Genomic DNA, 23,277 nt, shown 5'->3' on the forward strand with positions numbered 1-23,277 from the left:
GGACAGCATGGCAGTAGAGGCGGAGTCACTGGGCTATTGGACATCACTGGCCTATAGGAGACATTGCAGACCCTTGACCAACTTTTAATAAAGGTCACAGATTCTGGCCAGGCTTAATATAGCCTCCTCTGCCTGATTTCATTAAAGGAGGATTAATGTATTCAATTACTCGTCTGATAGGACATACCAGGGAAAGAGATTGCTTCTCAGCAGACCTACCCCTCATTATAAATACGCCCACCCCTTGTTATATCACCCCTCGCTATACTGCAGATTCGGATATATCACGCTCCTGGAGTTGACTCCCCATTTTTACTGTCTAACTGCGTATGTCTTAGCTGCAATATACATAGGCACTTAGAATTACTGTTCGTTTTATTTTGTATTGCACATCACAAACAACAATATACAATACAATTATAAACAAAGCATTAATATCATACTGTTATCATATACACACATATTGCACAATAACACAAAGCAAATTAAATATCTACTTGCTGAAGTGATTTTTATTTTTATACATATAAGGATTGACTCAGTTTTGTTCATTAAGCATTAAGGTTAAGCCAGAAGAATTTTACATATTTCAAAGTAAATGTTTCTGCTAAAAGAAGTATTAGAAAGGAGGCAGAGAATAGACTTCCTGAGCGGTATTGTATGAATAAAAAATAGAATATCAGGTGGATGGATGGATTTATATACAGTTTTTTAAACTTGAGTTTTCAGTCCGCTGAGAAATAGCTACGTCTTGTTCAGTTTTACATAACATGAACTTATTATCTACAAATGACAATGGATTTGTTGAATTGTGCCAGTTTATATGGATGAGCCAAAATCCCTGAACGTTCGACACATTTCAGCAGAACATTTGTGTTATTCTTTAAAAAGTAAGCTCTCTTGTTCCTGCCATTATGTTTGATCAATGATGCTGTTTGATGAGCTTGGAAGTTGAACTTTACAAAAATAAGCAACTTCCAGCTAATGCTGCTAATTAAAGAACCAGGGCTTTGTTTCATAGCTTCCAAACAAAACAAACTGGAACAGCAGATAGTTCTGCCAACATGTCAGGGCATCTGTAAAAAAGAAAAATTATTGGGCTGGGAAAACATGTTTCTGGTAGCAGAGACAGGAAAGGCCTAAAGTTTTTCAATATTATGCGTATTCCCAGGGCTAATATTTAAAAACAGAAGTTGTTAGCTGTAGAAATTCCATTTAGCTGGCGATCACTGTTCAGGGACAAGGCTGCCTGAACAAACTTATTATATCAATGCATACTATTTCTGCTAGGAATATGATTTGGCGACTGGATTTTAATTGTACTCATTATGTTATAATCTCCTGTTCTCTGTAATGTTTACTGCTTGACTATATATATATTTTTTAATATTCACTGTCTACCTACTGTACTGCTGCTGCCTGTATTTGAGAGCTTTCAGTGGGTCTGGCTTGGGTATTCTTCAATTAGGCAACACAGCAGTACAGGATGTATGTCGTTGTGAAACACTGACACACACTCTGGAGTGCCATTTTGCGATTATACAATAGCTTTGAGGTAATTTGAAATGATAAACAACAACTAAAGTTAGGTTAAGAGAACCATGATGAAGCACAGCCTTTGCAATGAATAGGAGAATGACCCTTGCCATGTTTAATAAATAATATTACCTGCCTCCACTCAAGCTGTCTTGGGAAAACTATTCCATTTGTCCTATAATTGCAAACATCCCCCAAGCTGCAGTTTTCTCTGTTCAACAGCATAGATTGAAAAGTATTGTTATTTGAAGTGTGGCAATTCTTTATGTTCAGAAGGCAAATGGAGATTTGATCCTGAGTCAGTTCAGGTGGTGTGCAGTGAAACTGCTTTGGGAGCAATCCTCCAGTCAACCCAGTCATTAGAAATACCACAAACAGCCGTGATAGTGTTTGAAAAGACATTGCTGAAGTGTAATACACAACAGGCAGTCAAAGTAATTGGTGATAATCTTTATAAAATAAAAGTGTTAAGGACATTTTAAGGTGTTACTGATTGTCGCATTATAAAGTTGAATCCATATGAACGTCTCCAGTCTAGTCTGGTTACTTCTGATGATTGCAATCGAGACCTGCAGATTTCCAGCTATGTCTTTTATCTGAAGCAATGTTAACATTTTCTTAACATTCTACTGGCAGTGAAGTTGTGTATTTGTCAAAGGTTTAATATGGCTGACCCCAGCATGTTTAACTGAATAACACACTTCCCATCTACCATGATTGCAGCAGTTCGGTGATATCTTATAGAAACACAATTAAATAATCATTAAAATCATTAAACCTCCTGTCAGCCAGGAGTCAAGCGAGTCAATGGTAATTTCTGGGTATAGGTAATGAATCAAGCCAATTGTTTTCAGATGGTTGAAATATGCACTATCAATTGAACTCTCAGCGGGCAGGTTCTTTCAGAGGAAGGAATTTCACTTGGCACTTAATTGACCAGAACACAGAATTATTGTATGTTCAAACTGTTTTACAGGAATCACAATAAAATCACAAATACAATAAGCTGTGCTAATTGTCTATTTACACCAGTGGCTGAACCTACAGCTATCCACCTTACAGGGTTTCTTTGACAAACAGCATTTGGCCCATTTCACATACATGTGTTACAACAGTAAAGACATTTTTAACATTTGAATCAAGAACATGTTCCTTTAGGAAACTTTTGACTATATAACTTTAAAACTATGAGTTACGCCAAGTTTTCAGTCTACATTAAAATGCAGGGGGCTGAGCTCCAAACTATAAGACACATGCAAATATATCTCTACAATGGGAAAAGAAAATGAGTATGCAGATCATTCTTGATTAATTACATTTTGGTTATTTGTCTACCTTTAGCTTAGACATCTAGTATATGTATCTGTTGCTCATATGGCAGGTGCTGTGGTCAAGACTGGTCCATGCTGTAGGAGCTTCAACAATACATACACTACTTCCTCTTGTGAGTCCTGTCTCATCAGTATGTGTAGCCACAGCATCTGACCTTCTCATAGTGACAGGGCAGTGATCGCGTTGAAAATCAAATGTGAGGCTTTGAGGCTGTATCTGTGAGCAGTCCAAGCTGTTCTGTTGGAAACAGGCAATCATGAATGTCTTCAGTTCCCTTTGGTGCTTTTTTTTAAAACTAGCGTGCATGCTCAAATACATACCCCCCTATATGAATAGAAGCATGTGGAATTAAATGTTACTGCAAGTTTCGCTTTATACCTTTCTGCTGATGTGCTCCTCGATTGATTTTGAAGAATTGAGAGGAACGGCAGTTCCTCACACCAAGTTATCAGCAAGAACTGCCAGAGACTCTCTATACAGCAAGGATAGTTTATGTGTTTTCAAAACTTTCACTTTTAATTTGTAGTTCCAAACACTCTTAGGTGAAATGTAGAAAAAAGTCAATACCTGTCATACAGTAAGAGAAATAAGTCACCAAAGGAAGGTAAAAATGTCCTTCTCCTTCTTCTTTTTCTCCCAACATTCGAGTTTAATGACAATGAACTTGTATTGTCAACATGGAAATACACTATAGAACACACTTATGTGATATTTATATTGAACATTTGCCTGCAAAAAAAGATATCTATTATATAAATATAACAGAAGGTCTGGCATGCATGGGATTTGAAACTATAACCTTCAGTTTGCAAGCATGTTGTGTACTCTCAGTGCTACACAATTGGTTGAAAAAACAACCAGTATTTTGAAAGATGAAGTCAACCAGCTGATAATTCTCGGGACATTTTGGTGAGTTTTTTCAGTCATCTCATCATTTTGAGATCATGATCTTGAGCTCTGAAAAATGTTGGTTTCCTGTCAGTGTAACGTTCATTGTGGTCCCTATTGCCGCAAGGAAGTACGGTTTTGATGAGAGTAACGATATTTGTGGTCCCCATTGGACAAAATGGAATGCTAATTACATTAGTAAATATTGAAATAAATGAATATATAAATCAATACATAGACATTTCTTTCTTTCTGTATCTATCTATTGATATTTCTTTCTTTTTCACTATCACATATAAACACTGCCATTTAATACTGTATAAAATGAAAATAAATACTCAACAGTTCTGGTTCATTTGTATATTAGTGAAGATTTTTGCACATAAAGGTCATTATGCTTTCATATATTTTTACTTTCAAATAAAGAAAATATATATTGTAACGACCCAGACAATTGCTTTGTTGCAGAACTTGTTGTCTGTTCAGTTTGTCTCGACTGTCTTTTATGTTACATGTAATGTAAGGGGAACGGGTCACGCCATTACTGAGCTTGGGCAGGGGGAGTGAGTGGGAAGAATGTGTGTTGCTGTTTTCGGGGGTTGCAGGGCATGGATGTGACTGGTTGATGAGCCAGACAGCAACAGGAAACAATGGGAGGTTATATAATAAGGGGGAGCATGAGCCTGGGGGCTTGAATGAGAAACTGTGGGTGTGACTGAGCGAGCGCATGACCGGAGAGAATATGCAGTGAAAGTACCAAGACTAAAACGTGGGGTTATTATTTTGGTGCCGTGAATTCCGGCCCCTGACAGCAATTCTCTGTAGTTTCAAATAAAACAAACATTTTGAGAATTCAACACCATCTCCCTGAGTACTACAGGCACAACTCTACAACAGGCACAACTGTAAAACCGCTGGGGGCCAAGGTTGGCCCAATTGTTTCTTCTAACTTAGATTGTGTTTGTGATACAAGTTAGAAGAAACAATTGGGGAAACCTTGGCCAACGTGGGTTTTCCAATTGTGCCTGTTTGCTTTGTGCTGGGCAAGGTTGCCCCAATGGTTTCTTGAAACTTGGCTTGTGTTTACATTTTATTATTTTTTTACATTTCCAATGTGTTTTTGTTTCAGCTTTCACTTATTTTTTTCACTTATCTTTATCTATCACACCCTATTGCAGTCCCTTCTTTCTATATCTTTACCAACTGACATGGTTCCAATGGTTCTCTTTTATGATTAAATATCTTAATTCCACCATAATTATGACGGGCAATCGTGCTAAACATATTCACAATCTTTTAACATGTCTGAAGATACAAAACTATAGTTCAGTCATCTTCCATCTTTGGTATTTTTCATTTTAGTCATTTTTTATTGGACTGATCAGTACTTTCTGTACTGAACTGAAGTCCCTTTGAAAGCATGTGCTTTAGAGACTTGAGGAGAGAGACATTCAATAGTGAAGCAATGAAAACGGTACTGAAGCAAAGAATGGAAAATGCCATTTAAAACCTTTTAAACCTAGATGTGTTTATGCACACTGTGCCGTCTGAGCTGTTTGGCATCAAGAATTCTGACTAAAAAGAATCTTAGCAACATGGACAGTGACAGTCGTACAGTTTCCTGGACCTAGAAAGCAGGTGTTTCTTTATTAAAATATTAGTTTTATTGCTCCACTGAGCTAAACATCACCATGTGTTATCATTTGCTTAATTGGCGCAGTATATTTGATAAAATGAAGCATTTGTTTTTTTGTTTTTTTTTATTTCAGCTTATTGAAGCGAGCATGGTTTTTTCAGAGACATGTTGGAATGTGATTTCACTCTTGCTGGTAGTCATGAGAATTTTTGCAATTATCGTTGGGAAAGATAATGGAACAGTGCAGTTTTGGCTTTAAACAAAATAATAAAATACTTTAATAATGGTCATTTTCAGTCTGATACTTTGGGGTTTTATAATTGCTTTGCTAAATGTCAAGCTATTTGGATTCTACATATAGGGCAGTAAATGTGGCAGAACAAAAAATAGAACAGGAGCCCAGTGAGTAGTCAGTCCTGGGATTAGATCAAATTAGAGTGCAGACCGTGTTTAAGCTTTGGCATGGCTGCAGAGACTGAGGCGAAGACAGGCTGTCCAGATATTATCATATCATTTTATGATGTTGTCGAGTGGTTCATTATATTTCATCATTACATTTCTCTCATAATACCAGTAAATTGTGTATAACTGGTAAACTGATGTAAGGTTCAGCATGAGAATGCCTTATTTTATGTGTGTCCCAAGTGTCAAGAGTGTGCAAAACAATATGTGGACCAGCTCTACAGGGAATGTGACAGAAGGCAAGCCTGCACCTGCCTGTGTGGGACAAGCCGCCTAATAGAGAAACACAGTTAAACATTAGACTGTCATGCATGATTCAACACGTCTCTTATCTCTTGACTGAAGCAAATTTTCTGGATTTCATCTTCTTCTAAAGGGTTGAATGTATTGGGTGGGAAGGATCTAGATGAAAATAATATTATTATTAAAAAATAAATTGTATTTAATAACGAGGAAGGTCATTTGGCATTATCTGCTGCCCTTTGTGTCTGTCCTTAACTCCAAGCAACCATAATGTTTGTCAATAATAGCTTATAGATTTTAAATTGTCCTGTATCAATGTTAATTATAACATATTTATCAGAATAACGTAAGAACACTATGCACTATAGTGTTGTACATATGTCCTGAACTGGAAAAGGTATTTATATTTCTATAATAAAAACTCGAAGCGCTTCCCAGCAATCATCCATTCACTTGTGTGAGTCGGATGAGTTGGAATGGAGGTTGGAGTACAGGGGGTAGAATATCTCTTCAGTGGCACTCCCAGCGCAGGCCTCGGGTTTTGTTGTGTTTGTTAACCCCTAGCCTCTGTTTCTGAGCTCTGCCAAGCAGGCTCCAGTGGCAGGCTAATTATAGAGCATCATGGGAGCTGGGATTCCAGATTTAGAGTGTGAAAATATTCATGAGGGACTCCTTTATGCCAGTGATGCTCCCACAGTGGTAGTAGTTTTGCACTCACCCCACGCTCCATATCCCCAATTCAGCTCAGATAATCAAGTTTAAGCCAGCTATACATTGCAAAGAGAAAGGGGACACTGTGCTACCACTATATGGGCTGAATAATCCTGGGCTATATTTAAACTCCAGTAATAAACATGTGTCAGGCAGCTGAATCACACAAGAACAACTATCATAGATTGGGTCTTCTGATTCTGATTAATGTCACTTTGGTGTTTGTCTGTCTGTCTTTATATGTTGCGTATATATCAACTGTTTCTGTTGCCTTTCTTAATTGTTTATCTAATCTATGTCATTCACAAAAAAAAAAAAAAAAACTGTTCTTGTATTACACCTTGAATATTTTTATTACAGGAATACCTGCTGAATAATGTTATGTTAACATATTGAATTAGATACCGCTTTGTAGTTTTCTGTTATGGCTTCAGGTAGACTTGTGAGATATAATTTTGTAGTTCCTACATTACATGATAAATAAAAGATTTAAATTACCTTCAAATGTTTTCAGTGTTTTTTTTTGTTTTTTTTAAATATCTCAATTCTAAAATTCTAGGTGATGTCATAGCTGTAGGTGACGACCTTTATTTTTAGGAGATTGACTTTTCCTTTCCCTTACAGACAGTGAGATTGTACCCCCTGACTGCCTGCGCCCTAGGTCCTTTACTGCTGTACGGAGACCCTCGCTGCGCAGAGAGACAGACGATGCTCGTCTCTCGGTCAGCCTCTGTGACCTCAACCTGCAAGAAGAAAACCTCCATCTCATCTCAGCTGCGTGCCCCATTCCACAGAACTCTCTGAACTCCCAGCAGTCACACCTACTGCCCTCCCACCTGGACAGTGACCTGCACTTCCACCAGCTGAGGGGGGCGCACATCAAGACGCTGGACGAGCAGACGGTGGGCCGTTCCGAGCACGCACGCGAGGAGAGAACATTGGTGTTCACCAACCGGCCCCTCCGAATCGGGGAGACAATTTTCATCAAAATAAACAAGTCCAACACCGGCCGCTCGGCCTCCCTGTCTTATGGAGTGACCTCCTGTGATCCCAGCGTGCTGCGGCCCAGTGACCTGCCCTACAACCCGGAGTCTCTGGTGGACCGCAAGGAATTCTGGGCAGTGTGCAGGGTGCCCACTCCCCTCCAGAGTGGGGACATCCTGGGCTTTTTGGTCAACCAGGAAGGTGAACTTCTTTTAAGCCACAACGGAATGAATGCTGGGATGCAGGTCTGTGTGGATAACTCCCGCCCACTATGGATGTTCTTTGGGCTGCATGGGGCATTGGCACAGCTAAGAATTTTGGGTAAGTTTGGCTTTTTTGTGTGTCTGTCCTTCCGGCTGTATCTTGACCATAATGGAAAAAGATTCAAACACAATTTATAACTTAAAAATTGTCAAATTGTTTTTAGTTGAGTTCATATTTATTTCGAACCATTTTTTAAAAAAAATGTTGTCTGAATATAGCAATGAAAAATACAAACAAATTAAAGTAGTAAAAATAAAAAAAATCCATCAGTGCCTAACTTTATTGCTAATTTCACTTAAGTGAACTATTTTCTTTCATAGGAAGCTTTTTAAAATATTTCTCTGATTACTTTAATAGTACTGACAGATTTTAAATGATTTTATCAGACAAACTGTTTAACATTTTTGTTTGGAAAATATAAGGATGTTAAATGATAAACAGATGCATTTGATCGTGCTAAGTGCTGGATTAACAGGGTTTAACTGTCTGAACTTTTAAAAACATTTTATTGAAATTCTACAGCTTTTCTAACACAGCATAGATGAGTAATGCATACAAAGAGCACCCCAAAGCCCCTTCCTGCAGATGATTGATATAACTGATAAGTAGCTGAAGTAGGCAAACCATTTACAGTTATTAACATCTTCCTCTCCAGTGGTGCCATGTGAACGCATTACAGATCTTTGAGTCGACTGATCTTTCTGTTTACGTCACTTTCAACTCAGTGACTCCTCATTGCCAATACCATCAATACCATCATTACCATCAATTTCACACTGAATTGGGCAGCTTACAGGCAAGCCCGCAGGTGCCTGGCCAGACTACAGGGGTCGCTGGTGAGCAGTGAGCCAAGGACACGCTGGCAGACCTAGGCTCTTTCCCCGACCCAATTGTGCGCTACCCCCTGGGAACTCCCGTCTATGGTCGGCGACGTCCAGGCTATAGGGCGCATCTTGCAATCCACGCGGAGCGCCTTTACCGGATGCACCACTCAGGAGCTCCCTCAAACTAAATTCTGATTGGGATATTGACAGTGTAGCACCAATGGCAACAAATGCTAATAAAAAAATGAAAACAAAATGTTCATGTTTAATGCACAAAAAAGCTCAAAGCTCTGGAAGGGGGCGGGGGGGGAGCTACAGCTTGTTCACAGTAAATCTCTGTTAATGAAGCTCTGAACCTTACTGCAATTACAACCAACTTACCAGTCATTACAAGGTACTACATACTGTACATTACTGGCATAAAGTCATTCACTGCTGAATGGACCGGCCCTGGCTACAACTAATGTTCAGAAAATGCTGGCTTTCCAGCAGTCGCAAGATTCCAGTTAAACAGGTGTGCCAGGGCGTCAGTAGTCATGCTCCAGAACTCTGGAATTCTCTTCCCTGTGTCATCCAAAGGGCAGAGATAGTCAGCATTTGGCTAGACTAAACACTTTTTTTTTTTTTATCAGGATTTTGTTTAACTACTACCATAGAGCTTGATTTATAAACTGCCGGAATGCTTCTATATGAAATACGCTATATAAGTGTCATTTGTATACAACAGAATGGAATGGAAAACACAGCAGAATTGAACTTGGTAACTGAAGCAACACTGTTAAATAAAAAAAGCCATTTTGCTCTTCCAATGTAATATTTTACTACTGGGCATTTTAATTTGGCTTTGTGACAATTTCCAAGACCCCTGGCATGGTAAAGAGAGCACTTCCCTCACTGCACAGATGGCAGGGCTTTTCTTTTGCTGGCTAAGCATTGAAATCCCTTCATTCTAAAGCTACCACAATTGTTTCCAACTCCCTAAGGATGTGGTTTCAGAGCAGAAAAAAAAGGGTTTTGGGATGCTGATTAAAATTTAGCAACCTGGCATAAAGGAAGCAGGCTGTTTGTTAACCCTCGATGATTTTCCAATGTTATCGACAGACTGTCTGCTTTTGAATGTACTAAGTCCTATACAAGTGCAGTATATACCATAGTTCCTTTTGCCATTTTGCCACATGCCATTGACTCTATTCTTGAACCAGTCTGTTAATGCTGTATAAATTCAGCTTATTGAATTTCACTTATTGCATTGCTTATATCATTCCTTTGATGTCTGAAACGACCCCAGTTTGGTACCAGGTTTTATAAAGATATACAGGATCCAAGGGAGAGCTGTGTCAGATTATTGCAATGGTCTGAGTCTTTCTTCATCTCATGACTTTGAGCTCTCAGATTTATTTTGGTATTGCGGGGGCAGGCAGTAGACTCATTATTGCATGATTTCTTTTCAGTTGCATTATATATTCCATTAAAGTGACATTATTTCACGCTTAACTGAACAGTTTTCCACCTACTGCGCCAAATCTTAGTGCTGCTTAATCACAGCCTTCAGTATCACGTCCTTCGCCCACAGTTTCTCTGCACAGCTGGGGGCAAGAGAGCATGCAGTCCTGTATTGGCACACTCCCGGTTATTGCTGACTAAATGGTCTGGGGCTTGGAGTGGTGTATTGACATGGCATGTATACAGGGCAGGAGATGGTTCTATGTGGGTAACAAGTAATAAGTCAGCTAAAATATGACAACTGGTGTAAAGTCTTTTTTTGTGTGAACCAGGCAGAACTATCTGTGTTTATTATTGAAAACTAATATCTGTTTTTTCTTTAAAACATATTCTAAAAAATGCTTCTTGGAATACTTCCATCTTCACATCATGAAAGCACTGTCACAGTCATAACTGTCAGTCTCTCAAAGAGGCCAAGGATTAGATGGCCATAGAGAAAATGCCTTAAAATCAATGGCAATGTGTGCATGTATTTTCATGTGTTGACATTTGTAAAGCTTTCTTTTTCTAAAACAATGAGATAACCTTAGTTAAGAAATTGTCAGTTAAACAATTATGAATTTGGAAATGTGTCGTCACCATTTTATTTTGAATACATCGATCGAATACGAATGGCTTTTGCTGGCATTCAAGGAGTTATAGTGGCTGGAATATAGGACCCAGAGTCTTACAGATATGCTTGGCTCCACAGTACAATACCAACTGCTGAAGAGGAATGGAGCAACTTTGCACCCATAGTAATAATGTATTATTGTAATGCTAGAGCAGTCATCAATAACCGTCATGGCACATGTGGCAGAGGGAGAACTCTGCCTGTAAATAATTGCTGTTTTTTTGTTTGTGTTTTGATGGCGGTTGGCAGGGATCAGGTTACTTCCAGTCCCTGCCAAAAACATACAAGAATGTGACTACTCCTTAATGAAATAATTAGTGTTAATTGGGAGCAGCCACATCCTTTAAGCAGAGCCCAGGGCTGCATTAAGGAGGAAGGAGTTTGGCGAGTTTGTGTTCTGTGATTTGCTGGGTATGTAAAGATCTGTTCAGTGAAGGCGAATGCCCAGCCTGACAGCATTTTTTTGTTTGTTTGTTTTTGTTTTGTTAAACCTTTTGTTTCAGTCCTTGTGCCTTTTGATTTCTGTTTTAGATTATTGTTTTGTTAATTAAAAGTGCGCATCAGGGCTTAAATCTAGTTTTCCCTGTGTCTGAGCGTCCTTCCCTGCCGGTCACACCTGGGCCCACAGCTCTATCCTGTCACAGTGACAGCAAGTCAGTCTGGTTCTGTGTTAGAGCAACACATTTCAACCAAAATGAAGATTATCACAATGAGAGAAGAACAAAGCATCTCCCATCCATTTTTTACAACAGGGACATTAGCCACCTAGGTGTCTGTGATGAATGTACTATACCACCTCAAAAAAAGCAGCGCTGGGGGACTCTTAACCTTTTGACTATTTGCTGTAATAATAATAATAATAATAATAATAATAATAATAATAATAATAATAATAATAATAATACCTTTATTTTTATGTAGCACCTTTCATAGTGGACCACCATCACAAAGTGCTTTACAGAGGTAGGCTGTGAACTGTGCATTATATGCAGAGTCACTTACAATAGGACATTGATTTAACATCTCATCTGCAGGTTGGAGCACAAGGAGGTGAAGTGACTTGCACAGTGAGTGAGTCAGTGGCAGAGGTGGGATTTGAACCAGTGCTCTCCTGGTTACAAGCCCTGGACTGTAACTACTGGACAACACTGCCTCCTCAAGGCATTTACTACCTTGTACTTTTAAAGCCATGCTGCAATATTTGCATCTGTGCTACTGATTGTGATCTGTTCAAAAGCGTGCAGTGTTAACAATCCACAGCCCCTTATCAGGTCATTTGTTACCATGGTAAATGTGGAGCGCATGACATCTGCTACGATGTGTGACTGATAGCATCAGCTGTAATAAAATGGAGTGTTTATGGTACTGCAGTGTAAAAGTGATAAACCACGGCTAAGGCATTCTGTATCAACTGTTATTGTTGCACCATATCCAAATACAGGGCACACCCAAGCAGAATCCTGAAAACAATCTCAGAATATAGAAGCATTGGAGCTTTTTAGGGGATTTATATATATATATATATATATATATATATATATATATATCGATCGTATTCCTTTGAATTAAGATGCAATTTTTAAACCAATTTATTCTTCTCAAGCATGTCCTGCATCTTATATTCGAGTACAGCGAAGCTTGTATTAAAAATCATCAACAAAAGATATGACTGCCCGAGTACACAAACAGGAACATGACTGACTGCTGAGAAAAGACAAAAAAAAACCTTACTGTCCGATATCGAATCATCCATGACATGCAGGCAGCCATTATCAAAGAAGCGGGACTCATTGTCTGGGAGATATCAAGTAATAAAGAGGACTCTTCCAACTCAAATAATGGTGACTAGGAGGGTACAGGCATGTTCATTTAACAATATAACAATATGCATTACTAATATGCCTAATAGACAAGTGTTTCTTTGTATAAATTGCTCTTATATGTGTTAATATTTCTATTTGATGTTTTACATTTTCTTCACATTAAAGGTGAGAAGTTTGGGCTGCAATAATTAAGGACGTATTCGATTTATAATATGATTTTATATATATATTATCTATATAAGTTATATATATAATATATATAATATATATATACATGTACTATGTATGTGAACTGTACTTACTCAATTGCATGCACATTGCTGTAAAAATAATAAACTTCTATTTTGAATTTTTAGGCTCCACTCATCTTCCAGAACCCCGTGGCCTCACAGCTCCCTGCTCCCCCGTCTCCACCCCCAACACTCCCACAGTCCTCTGCAACGAGGACTCTGACCCCACACTCCACGCCAGCAGCTCCGCCGGGGGTAAATACAACTACATCTACTTACTGCCACATGAGGGTGGATTCAAGCAAAAAGTACTGTGCCTTTTGCTGACCAATATTATCTTCTTGCTCTATGACTCTGTTCAATCAAATTTCCAATCATATCTGGACATGGCCCAAACCGTTTGATTGAATGGGTCATAGAACAGGAAGGATGGATTAGCTGTATAGTTACCTTTAAGTGTGCATGCACGATGCTATAAATGACCCCGCTACTTCTTTGTGCTGCTTGTCTGTTTCTAAATGGCTCGTTCATTTCTTTACCTTTACAGGTACAACTCCAAATTCTCCCATCAGCTTACCTGAGTCCCCCACCTTCCTTGCAGCCTGTGGTTCTTGGAGTGACGAGTGTACCATCTGCTATGAGAACATGGTGGACTCTGTGATCTACGCATGTGGGCACATGTGTCTGTGCTACACCTGTGGCCTGAAACTGAAGAAAATGACCAACGCATGCTGCCCGATATGTAGAAGGACCATCAAAGACATAATAAAAACCTACCGCAGCACGTAGACACAGGGATCCCATCTTAACCGTGGAATTGGGGAGCTCTTTTGTAAGGAAACATTAATGTGGCGCAGAGCAGCCCAACTCTGAAAATGGATTCACTATTGTTAAGATTATATCTAGGTTCAAAAAGTCCACGATTTGAAGGTTTTTTTCACAAACTTATTTTTCCAATTGTTTTTATACTACCAGGGAGAACTGCCGTCCTAGCCATCGTTTGGTCACTGGGGCGCCAGGTTGTTTAAAGAGACTAAAAATAAAGAGAGACATGTTTGAAGGTTCAGAAGTTGCCTCTTGCATTGGAGGCAGCTTGGTCCAATGAAACTGAAGTTCAAGTGAAGGAGCAAAAGAAAAGCGACTTGTTAGTTAAACAGGCCCCTCCATGGTTAGAGAAATCATGTTGAGAAAAGCTGGTAGCCCAGTTGGGCTTCCCATCAACTTGAAGCACTGCAACTTTAACACAACTGTTGTCTGTGCGGCACACCAACCCAAGCAGATATAAAGCTGACCTGCGTATTTGCAACTGCAGAAAATGTAAAACAATGCATGCGCATGGGGTAAACTAGCCATAAAGTCCTGCAGATGTTTCATACTCAACTTTAACATTTCATCAATGCAAATATAAACGACTGAGGCATCTTTCTAGTGCCACCCATGCACGGTGATTGACACCTGTTTTTCATGAGGGGGTGAGCATTCAGCATGTCACAAGACGACCGTTACAGTTGGTAGAGTAACATATGTCAAACTTTAAATGGATACTATGCCAAGCTGTGTATAATATATATATATATATATATATATATATAGATATATATATATAATATATATATATATATATATATATACCCTTTAAACCCATTCAACCCTTTAACCCATTCAAAAGACTGGACAATGTAATGATTTGACCCCAGACCCCATATTCTGTCCTAGAGGGTGCAGGTAGTTGTGATGCAAAGTGAGTGATGAAGCCTTGTGTGATCAGTTTGGTTAAGGATGACAGGCCCTGTGTTCTGGCTCTAGAACCGTTCATATACACCAGGTACCACAGGGTTCCACATATACTGGACCACGTTGAATTTTTTTTTTATTTTTTTTTATTTTTTTTTTTAATGTATTATGGCCAGTATACAGAATATTCCAAAGAAAATTAAAAGGTAGAACTATTGTCCACTAGACTGTCCATAGTTCTAGGTCACCTGAATACAGGACTCCTTTCTGTACTTGGACACATCCAATTGATTAATACATAAGGATCAGTACTGTGCATAGACACAGTGGACGGGTTGAGCTGGCTTCATGAGTGGATGTTTAAAGCAATCGAAACTGTTGTGCTTCAGCACACGACTTGCTAAAAAGTCAACAGTTCCACCATACAGGAAATGGAATTTTGTTGTAATCTATAAAGGTACAGAGAAATGAAGATGTGTTTTTAGTTTTTCACAGGGTACACACCGATCTAAAAGGTTTTGTAAATACCTGAGAGTGCCCTTCATTTCTGACCTATGGCCAAATACCGATATGGTGGTCATGTGACTTTTGTTTCTGTTTCAGACGATTAAGATTGACTGTATTGGATGATTTCCTGTCCCGTTGATTATAGGCATCATGCAAGGAAAATGAACAGTTTTATGGCTGTATTTTACAAAGCAGCTGCCACCACACTGCCTGGGCCTTTACATTGACCTCAGATCCAATATGGGTGGTTCCCACAGGAGTGAGGCAGAACATTTTGAGATATTGTTTTCAGTTTTAGTACAAAGCTGTAATCTAGAGTTTTCTCAATTAAGCTACATTACTGGTGTTTAAATGAATGGTTTCATTGCCACATCATTTCTCATGTCTGGCCATATTAATGATACAGACCACAGGCTTTGCCTTCATATTTGGTACGATGTTGCCTTTTATGATTAGTTTTGAAAGTGGTCATTGGCCATTACAAATCTATTTGGCGGAACATTATTTGTTATTCCAGTCTCAGAAAACATTTGAGATTCATATTAAATATTTCATACAAATGTGGCAATGACCTTGGGCTTGACCTCTGATTGCCCCCAGAGGATAATTCAATTCAGGTCAGTATTATATGATTGAATATGGAAACCGTGAGTAAACATCAGTAATGTAAAAATAACAATGAAAGATTAACACAAGTATTTAGCAAAATCAAGTGAGCCAGGTATGGGTTTCATTCCCACAAACCCAGTTCACTTTTGTGTTGTGCTAATAACTGGTTAATATACAGGTCTTAGCACCACAGTTTTAAAATATTAGTGCTTATGTAAAAAACAATGTGGGATTCTATATTTTAGGGCATCCGTAGCTATCCATAGGTGACGGCTTTGGCTTGATTGTTTTTTTTTTATTTTTTTGTGTGTGCTGTTGAAAAGCTTTACAATCCCAGTTCCATTGATGTTCCTTCAACAGAGAAGTCCTGTAGACAGAACTGCATTCGTTTTCAGTGTGTATATGTGGCGGTTGTTAAACTATTAATTTTAAATCATCATAATTATAACAGTTTAATAGTGGAGACTAAATTATTCATTGTGATTACATTTTTTTTTTTTAATTCTAAATCAGTTTTTGCTTTGAAGCAGCAGCAGCAAATGTCTGTTCTGTAAACGTTTCTGTTTTCTTGTTTGTGTATTATTTGTAAAGGTTTAGTTAGACTATGTTGTTATAACAGTATATTACTGTTTTATAAAGCTTCAAAAAATCTAATCATCTCATACCTCCTTTTACAAAACTGAAACTGTGGTCTTTTGCTTTTAGATTGTAAAGAGGGGAGCTGTTTTTTTATATAAATATTGTGCCTTTGGGCAGGTTTTTAAGCTTTGATTGGTACAGGAAGTGTTCTAGAACGTTCTATAATCCACTGAAAATGATGTTGGAAACACTGGGACTCGTCATTCCATTTGCAGTAACTTCAAAAAAATGTTTCAGTAGAAAACAAGTTTCATGTATTTTTCTTTCTTTTTCTGTTGTCTCCAGTGTATATTCCAGTCAACATGAATTAAAGGCTATTTTTTCATTATTAGCCACAAAGAGGCTTTACATGTCACTTTCGTGCCCAAAGACACTGTATGAAGCTCTTATTTTTATAATATAGCGTTTGCGTTACAAAGGAATATTCCACACCGCATTTCTGAGGCAGACTGAGTGCAGGTTACTGAAGCAAAGTAACCCAGCTTTGTCCCCCAAAAAAGAGCAGAGAGTCCCTTTGAGAAATGCCACTGGGGCTGTGCGTCGTAAGTAACATTGAGATCCCCTAGCATTTACACACTTAGTGCATAGTAACTACAGTATGTCAGGTTCAGTTTCCTATCTGGTGAGAAATGGATCAAATTTGTAATTGGTTCACTAACGTGCACATTTTATGAAAATACGCTTAGAAATTACCAGGAAGCCACTGCAGTGATGTTCAATGAATACAGAATACCGATTTTTACAACCTATTCTTTGTTTCTGTTGTATTTTAGTGTTTCTGAAACCTGTTCCTTTTAAAGAAGTGACATTTAGAGTCAGCTTTTATGAATGTTTTATAGGACGCAACTGGATTGTGTTCTCTTGTAAGATAGAATCCTGTGATATATCAAAGTTGTTGTAACGCCTGTTGAAAGCGTTGTGAGCTTGACAATCTCCTCTGAGCACCTAACTATCTAACAGCGTTGTGATGACCCGCACAGCGGTTTATCTTGTGCTAATTATACACTCAACCACTAATAAGGAACAGGGGGACCAAAAGAGGATAAAGCCACCACTGAAGATGAAGATTCAGATTTGTATTGTTCTTTTAAAGATTTTAAATCGGGAAATCAAGGCATTCTTTTCTCCAGTGTCTCTTACATTTCAAAATACAGTTCATGGTGTGTTTTTATTTATTATCAGTTTTCATTGCTTCGTTTGTAGACGCTCTGTTTGCTGTGTGAGTCAAATGATCATAGGGCTGTCAATAAAGTTTTCAAATGTGTTTCAGAGATGCTGGTGTTATTTGAATTATTTCATTTGATATGATTTTACAGTGATGGAAAGGGCCATTATAGCTAGTTGGTTACTATAGCAATTGCAGTGTTACAGACAGGATACAGCAGGATATGAAGGTGTCACTTTAATATTGTTTGCAAAGTCAGTGTCATTGATTCTTGGCACTGAAGCATTTAGCAGGCAAAGAGTAGGGGGTTGTGAATGTTAAGGGAAACAGAAAACATGTGATAGTGTGTTCATTTCAATCTAAAAGAGGAAAAGATAAAGATGAACATAATTGATAGTCATGCTTTTTTTGACCAAAGGTACAGTAAGCTAAAAAAGTTCAAGAAAAGGCTCAAAGTGCCATCTAGTGGGTGAAAAGGGTCTCTGCAATAAAAATCCTGCCTTGTGAGACCTGTAGTAATATCTGCGATGACAGTAATTATGTTTACAGGGCCTTACTATGGCTAAAAATACTTAAATATCTGAGATTTACTGTACCATATGACCACGTTCTGTTACTGTTTCACTTTCTAGTTCATTCCTGGGGCGGGGGGGGGGGGGGGGGGGTCAAAGCATGTCAACCAGAAGCTGGCAGGAAAGAAGGCTTTGATGACTAATGAAGAGCAAGACTTCTTGAAAAGCAAGACTTATAAACAGAGAGATTTCTTTACCCTAGTATAGAGCCAGATCTCATGTTTTAAAATGAAAATATATGCTGTATAATATGTTTATTTCCAAACTGCACATTTTAGAATAATATAACATACTGAAGTGCACAACAGATAAAACTTATGAAAAAATTGTGCTATAACCACTTTAAGGGTAAAATAACATGTCAGTTGCTCTAAATAGAAAGTACAATTCCTACACAAAGCTTTATCAGCGAGTTTGCTCATACAGAATAGTAGTGAAGGCATTCATGTGTTCACACCTATTCTGTTCATGGAGTTAGTGACCTTGAAACCCCAGTGAGAATGGAGTTGTTTTTAGAAGAATTGTACAATAGAGATCTTATAAAACATAGTGAGCTCATTCTTCCAGACTGACTCCCTACAAGATTAAAGTCATCACACTCTTTAGAAGCTTTCAAAAACTAAGGAGTCAACCTGATAAAAATGTAACAGTCAGCTAGTGAGTCTGAGAACCAGCACTGCAGCTCATCAAAGAAGGAAGCAAGGGGAAATGGGGGTCTTGACTTTAAACAGACTGGAGGGACTTTAAGACAAGGATCTATTTGTCTTCACTAAATCTAAGCTGTTTAAAACAAAATGGATTTAGGAGCAAAGCTTCAAACACTGTCTCTAAACGAGACAGGAGGACATAGAAGCAGTACTGTAAGTTCTTCTCTATAAAGTACAGCCTGACTGCTTGGCATATACCATGCTCCAGCCTAATGACCTGTCTGCCCCAAAACACAGCTGTCAATGATTACAGCACAAAATGAACAACTTGAGAAATATGTGGGGTGAATTTTCTTTAAAAAAGTTATATCAGATTGTCACACTCAGGCTATATGCACACATGCTTTGGCTTAGGGGTTAAGGGTTAGGGGTTGGGGTTAAGGGTTTGGCGTTAAGGGTTGGGGTTAAGGGGTTGTGGTTAAGGTTATGGGTTAGGGGTTTGGGGTTAAGGGTTGGGGTTAGGGGTTGTGGTTAAGGTTATGGGTTAGGGGTTTGGGGTTAAGGTTAGGAGTTAGGGGTTGTGGTTAAGGTTATGGGTTAGGGGTTTGGGGTTAAGGTTAGGAGTTAGGGGTTGTGGTTTGGGGTTATGGTTATGGGTTAAGGGTTAGGGTTAAGGGTTAAGGGTTAAGGATTAGGGGATGGGGTTAAGGGTTTGGGGTTAAGGTTAAGGGTTAGGGGTTGGGGTTAGGATTTAAGGTTAAGGGTTAGGGGTTGGGGTTAGGAGTTGGGGGTTTGGGGTTAAGGTTAGGGTTAGGGTTAGGGTTAGGGTTAGGGTTAGGGTTAGGGTTAGGGTTAGGGTTAGGGGTTGGGGTTAAGGGTTTGTGCTTAAGGTTATGGGTTAGGGGTTTAGGGTTTGGGGTTAGGGTTAGGGTTAGGGTTTGGGTTTGGGTTTGGGGTTAGGGTTAGGGGTTAGGGTTGGGGTTAGGGGTTGGGGTTGGGGTTAAGGGTTAAGGGTTAGGGGTTGGGGTTAGGAGTTGGGGGTTTGGGGTTAAGTTTAGGGGTTAGGGTTAATGTTGGTATAGAACACGTCAAGGGGAACACAAGGACACATTATCACATGGTTAATAAATTAGTATTAACATCACAGAATGATACAATGCTGAATGAATGAGCTGATTACAGCTCATTATAGCTTTATACAGTAGTTTCTCAGAGTCATATGCACACATGGGCTTCAACTAGCATGGGTGTACAATATGTCCCATAACCAAATTAAAACAATTATATTCAAATAATATTATTAAACTGACAAATAGAGCATACAGTACCTGTAACTACTGCTATTCACATAACCTCCATACCAATCAAAGTCTTATAGTCAAGAAGTACAGAACTAAAACAAATGGGAGAACACTTACTACAAATAGTATACATTTTATTGTGGTTTTCTTTAGGGCAATGCAAGATACAATGTAAACATTTAGCAATATATAAAAAGAATTCAAAACATAACAAAACAAAAATGTTGAAAGTATATAAGCAATTCAAATATGCAGTGTCCTGTTATCAAATGAAAACATGAATCAAGCTTTTCAATGCACAGAGCAGGTTACAGTTCTAAAACTGCTTCAGTATACTACTGTGAACATGAGCAGTTATTATAGAACCCCTCATGATGCAGTCATTGTTCAGTGTCGTTGAATTATATCTTATGGGGTTCTATGTTATTGTTTGTTTGTTTGTTTGTTTTATTTAAGCACTCATTATATCAGAATTTTTCTGAAGATTACAAAATTGCCCTGAAACTTGAACGTTCTGTGCCTGGTCCTCCGTATATATCCTCACCAACTAAAACCAGCCTCAATTTCCTTTCTTTTTCTTGCTTTGCCAACAGGAACTGCATCTTCTAAAAGCAGAGTTGCATAAGCATAGACAGGAAGTTAAATCGCTTCTTTTCATACAAGATCGTTAGCAGCACATTGCGCCGACTCAAGTCACGCTGCTTGACCTTACAGAGATGACTGGGAGCAGATAACCTTGACAATGAAAGCTTTTTGTTGAAGTCTTACAGGTAGAGGCCTCGGTTTATCAACATTGAGTTCATTCTTTTTTTAAGAAGATATTGTCCAAGAGTCGTCTATTTTGTGTAAGCAGCACGGTGTGTATTATAAAATGCATAGTACCTTTGTATTTCCAAACTGTGGAACTATCTACAACATCAAACAGCAAGCAGTTAACACTTGAAATAGCTAGCCAAGTGAATTGCTGGGAGACATCTCCCAATGGCAAGCGTGTACCCGTTTACTCAATGAAAGGTACGGTGTGTGTCAAGCTAACATGTTGACTACCCATTGTTCAGCATTAAACACTATTCAACCACACTGTTTTAAATCCAAGACTAGTATTCTTTTAAACATTATTTTTGCTTTCTTTCTCAATTCTTTCTAAAATGTACTTTTTTCCTTCAACAAAAATTAAAAACCTGCAAATTCCCCCTCACTCTTCCATTACCCCCTCACACAGACACACACACACACACACACACACATCCTACTATCTCTCACACGACATTTCTGGAGGCGAGTGTGAACACTATAACCCTTCAGACGCACAGCGTCCCTCTTAAAGCGCTCTCATTCTTTGCACTTGCCAAGCTCTCTTCAGCCAGGCGAATCCCTGCTAAGAGTCCTCGCTCCCAACAGAGGACAAAAACTTTATTTCCCTGTTATTCAAACGCATCTTTTTAACTTCTCCTTTCTCATTTATAACCAACTCACGAACCACCACAACACACTCTCGGACCCTTGTCTCTTGCACAGCCACTGACACTCTCATCAGACCAATAAAAGTTCAAAGTCTCGGTTCATTTCGCTGTGGATTCTTGCTGGAATGGTATTACAAAATAAAATGGCAGTTATGCATGCAGTAGTGTTACATCATCAATGGCAGACGTTCAGGGACTGTAATGTATGTTGAATTCAAGACATCTAACTATGGCAAAACGTGCACGCTCCTAAAAAAAATCTACGACCAATTTACAACTGCTAACGGACAAACATGCTCTAGGCTTCTAAATTAAAGTACTGAATATGATACAGTATAAAAAATACCTGCATTGATATTGTAAAGGTTAATCTAAACTGCTAATAGTATACGTTTCTAGACTCCATGTGCAGAAGCAGTATAACTGTATGCTGATTTTCTCTTTTTGTAATTCATGTTGCTTTTTGACCGTGCTGTTTCAGGCTGGTCTGTTAAACCAGTTTCACAGCTGACCTGCTGTGTACTTCCAGCACAATGGAGAATGAAACCGTTGCCTCTCAGATGCTAAGACTTCACTTTTGTCAATAAAGGCCTACTCAGTGCCACTGTGATGCCAAGAAAGAAGATATTTAATCAAACAGCAAGGGGCTCTCACCATGGTCTAGCACTGGCGTGCCTTGAGTACGGTACACATGAGCTGGCTATTGATTGTAAGATATACCTGTTTTTTCAATCAAGGACAAGGACCCACAGTTGTTGCATGATCAAGATTTAACATTTTCTTGTAGTTTTGCATGTTTTTAGTTTGAAGTATTAGCACACTTTAAAATGCATAGGACTGCGCTGCATTTAATATTCTTCTGGTGCATTGAGAATATCACCTCCACGCCTTTAACACCGCAAACTAAACACGTCGTATCAGCATCACTAAACACAGGTTTATTGCTTGTGTCACAGACCCGATGAGCATTGATCCTGGACTGCATCATGTAAGACAATGTAGTTCATAGGTGCTTGTTGTTGGTCTGTGGCACACGCAATAAGAGTCTATTTAGAGATACAGCTGTATTTGTATTGTAGGGCACTGGCGCTACCTGCTTCAGTTCAGATACATTGTAAGTATTGGACATGCTTAGGGCACTGACGCGACCTGCTGCAGCTCAGACACATTGTAAGTATCTCATAAAATACTTTCAGTTAACGGTTTCGATGATAGCATCAAAACCAGTGTTCAGAGCAGCTTTCCTCTGGATTTTGAAGCGAAAGACACAAGCCACTGTATTCATGCCAAACAGTTCATTAAACTCCCTTTCCAGAAACCAGTGCTGGTATTTGTGGTGAGAAGCCAACTCTCTATTGCACATGTCCTCATTATTATGTCTTGTGGAGTATTCAAAACACTGAGAAAAAAAAAAATAATAACATAATTATAGAGATAATGCAACGGGGGGAATATGAATATATTAAAAAAAACTACCAAAAAAACAAAAAAACTCTATCTAGTATGAAAAAGTCTAGTATGACTGTAATATTACAATTCCCTTGTGTTCTTATCAATGCAGACAAGCAGTGTAAATTCTAAATATCAACAA

The 23,277-nt window shown here is 38.6% G+C and overlaps 1 protein-coding gene across 2 annotated transcripts in view; it reads left to right on the top strand.

The window, feature by feature from the left end:
• The window catches only part of LOC121325445 (E3 ubiquitin-protein ligase NEURL1-like), a 54,954-nt gene extending 40,468 nt beyond the window's left edge, over positions 1 to 14,486 (top strand). For both annotated transcript variants that reach the window (XM_041267920.1, XM_041267921.1), the window contains exons 4-6: positions 7,433 to 8,113; positions 13,176 to 13,304; positions 13,597 to 14,486. In XM_041267920.1, coding sequence (XP_041123854.1) covers positions 7,433 to 8,113; positions 13,176 to 13,304; positions 13,597 to 13,838 — 1,052 coding nt within the window. In that variant the 3' untranslated portion in view covers positions 13,839 to 14,486. The remainder of the gene's footprint in view (positions 1 to 7,432; positions 8,114 to 13,175; positions 13,305 to 13,596) is intronic.
• The last annotated feature ends 8,791 nt before the right edge of the window (positions 14,487 to 23,277 follow it).

The sequence above is a fragment of the Polyodon spathula genome, chromosome 13, assembly GCF_017654505.1.
Source record: "Polyodon spathula isolate WHYD16114869_AA chromosome 13, ASM1765450v1, whole genome shotgun sequence".
Lineage (NCBI taxonomy): Eukaryota > Metazoa > Chordata > Actinopteri > Acipenseriformes > Polyodontidae > Polyodon > Polyodon spathula.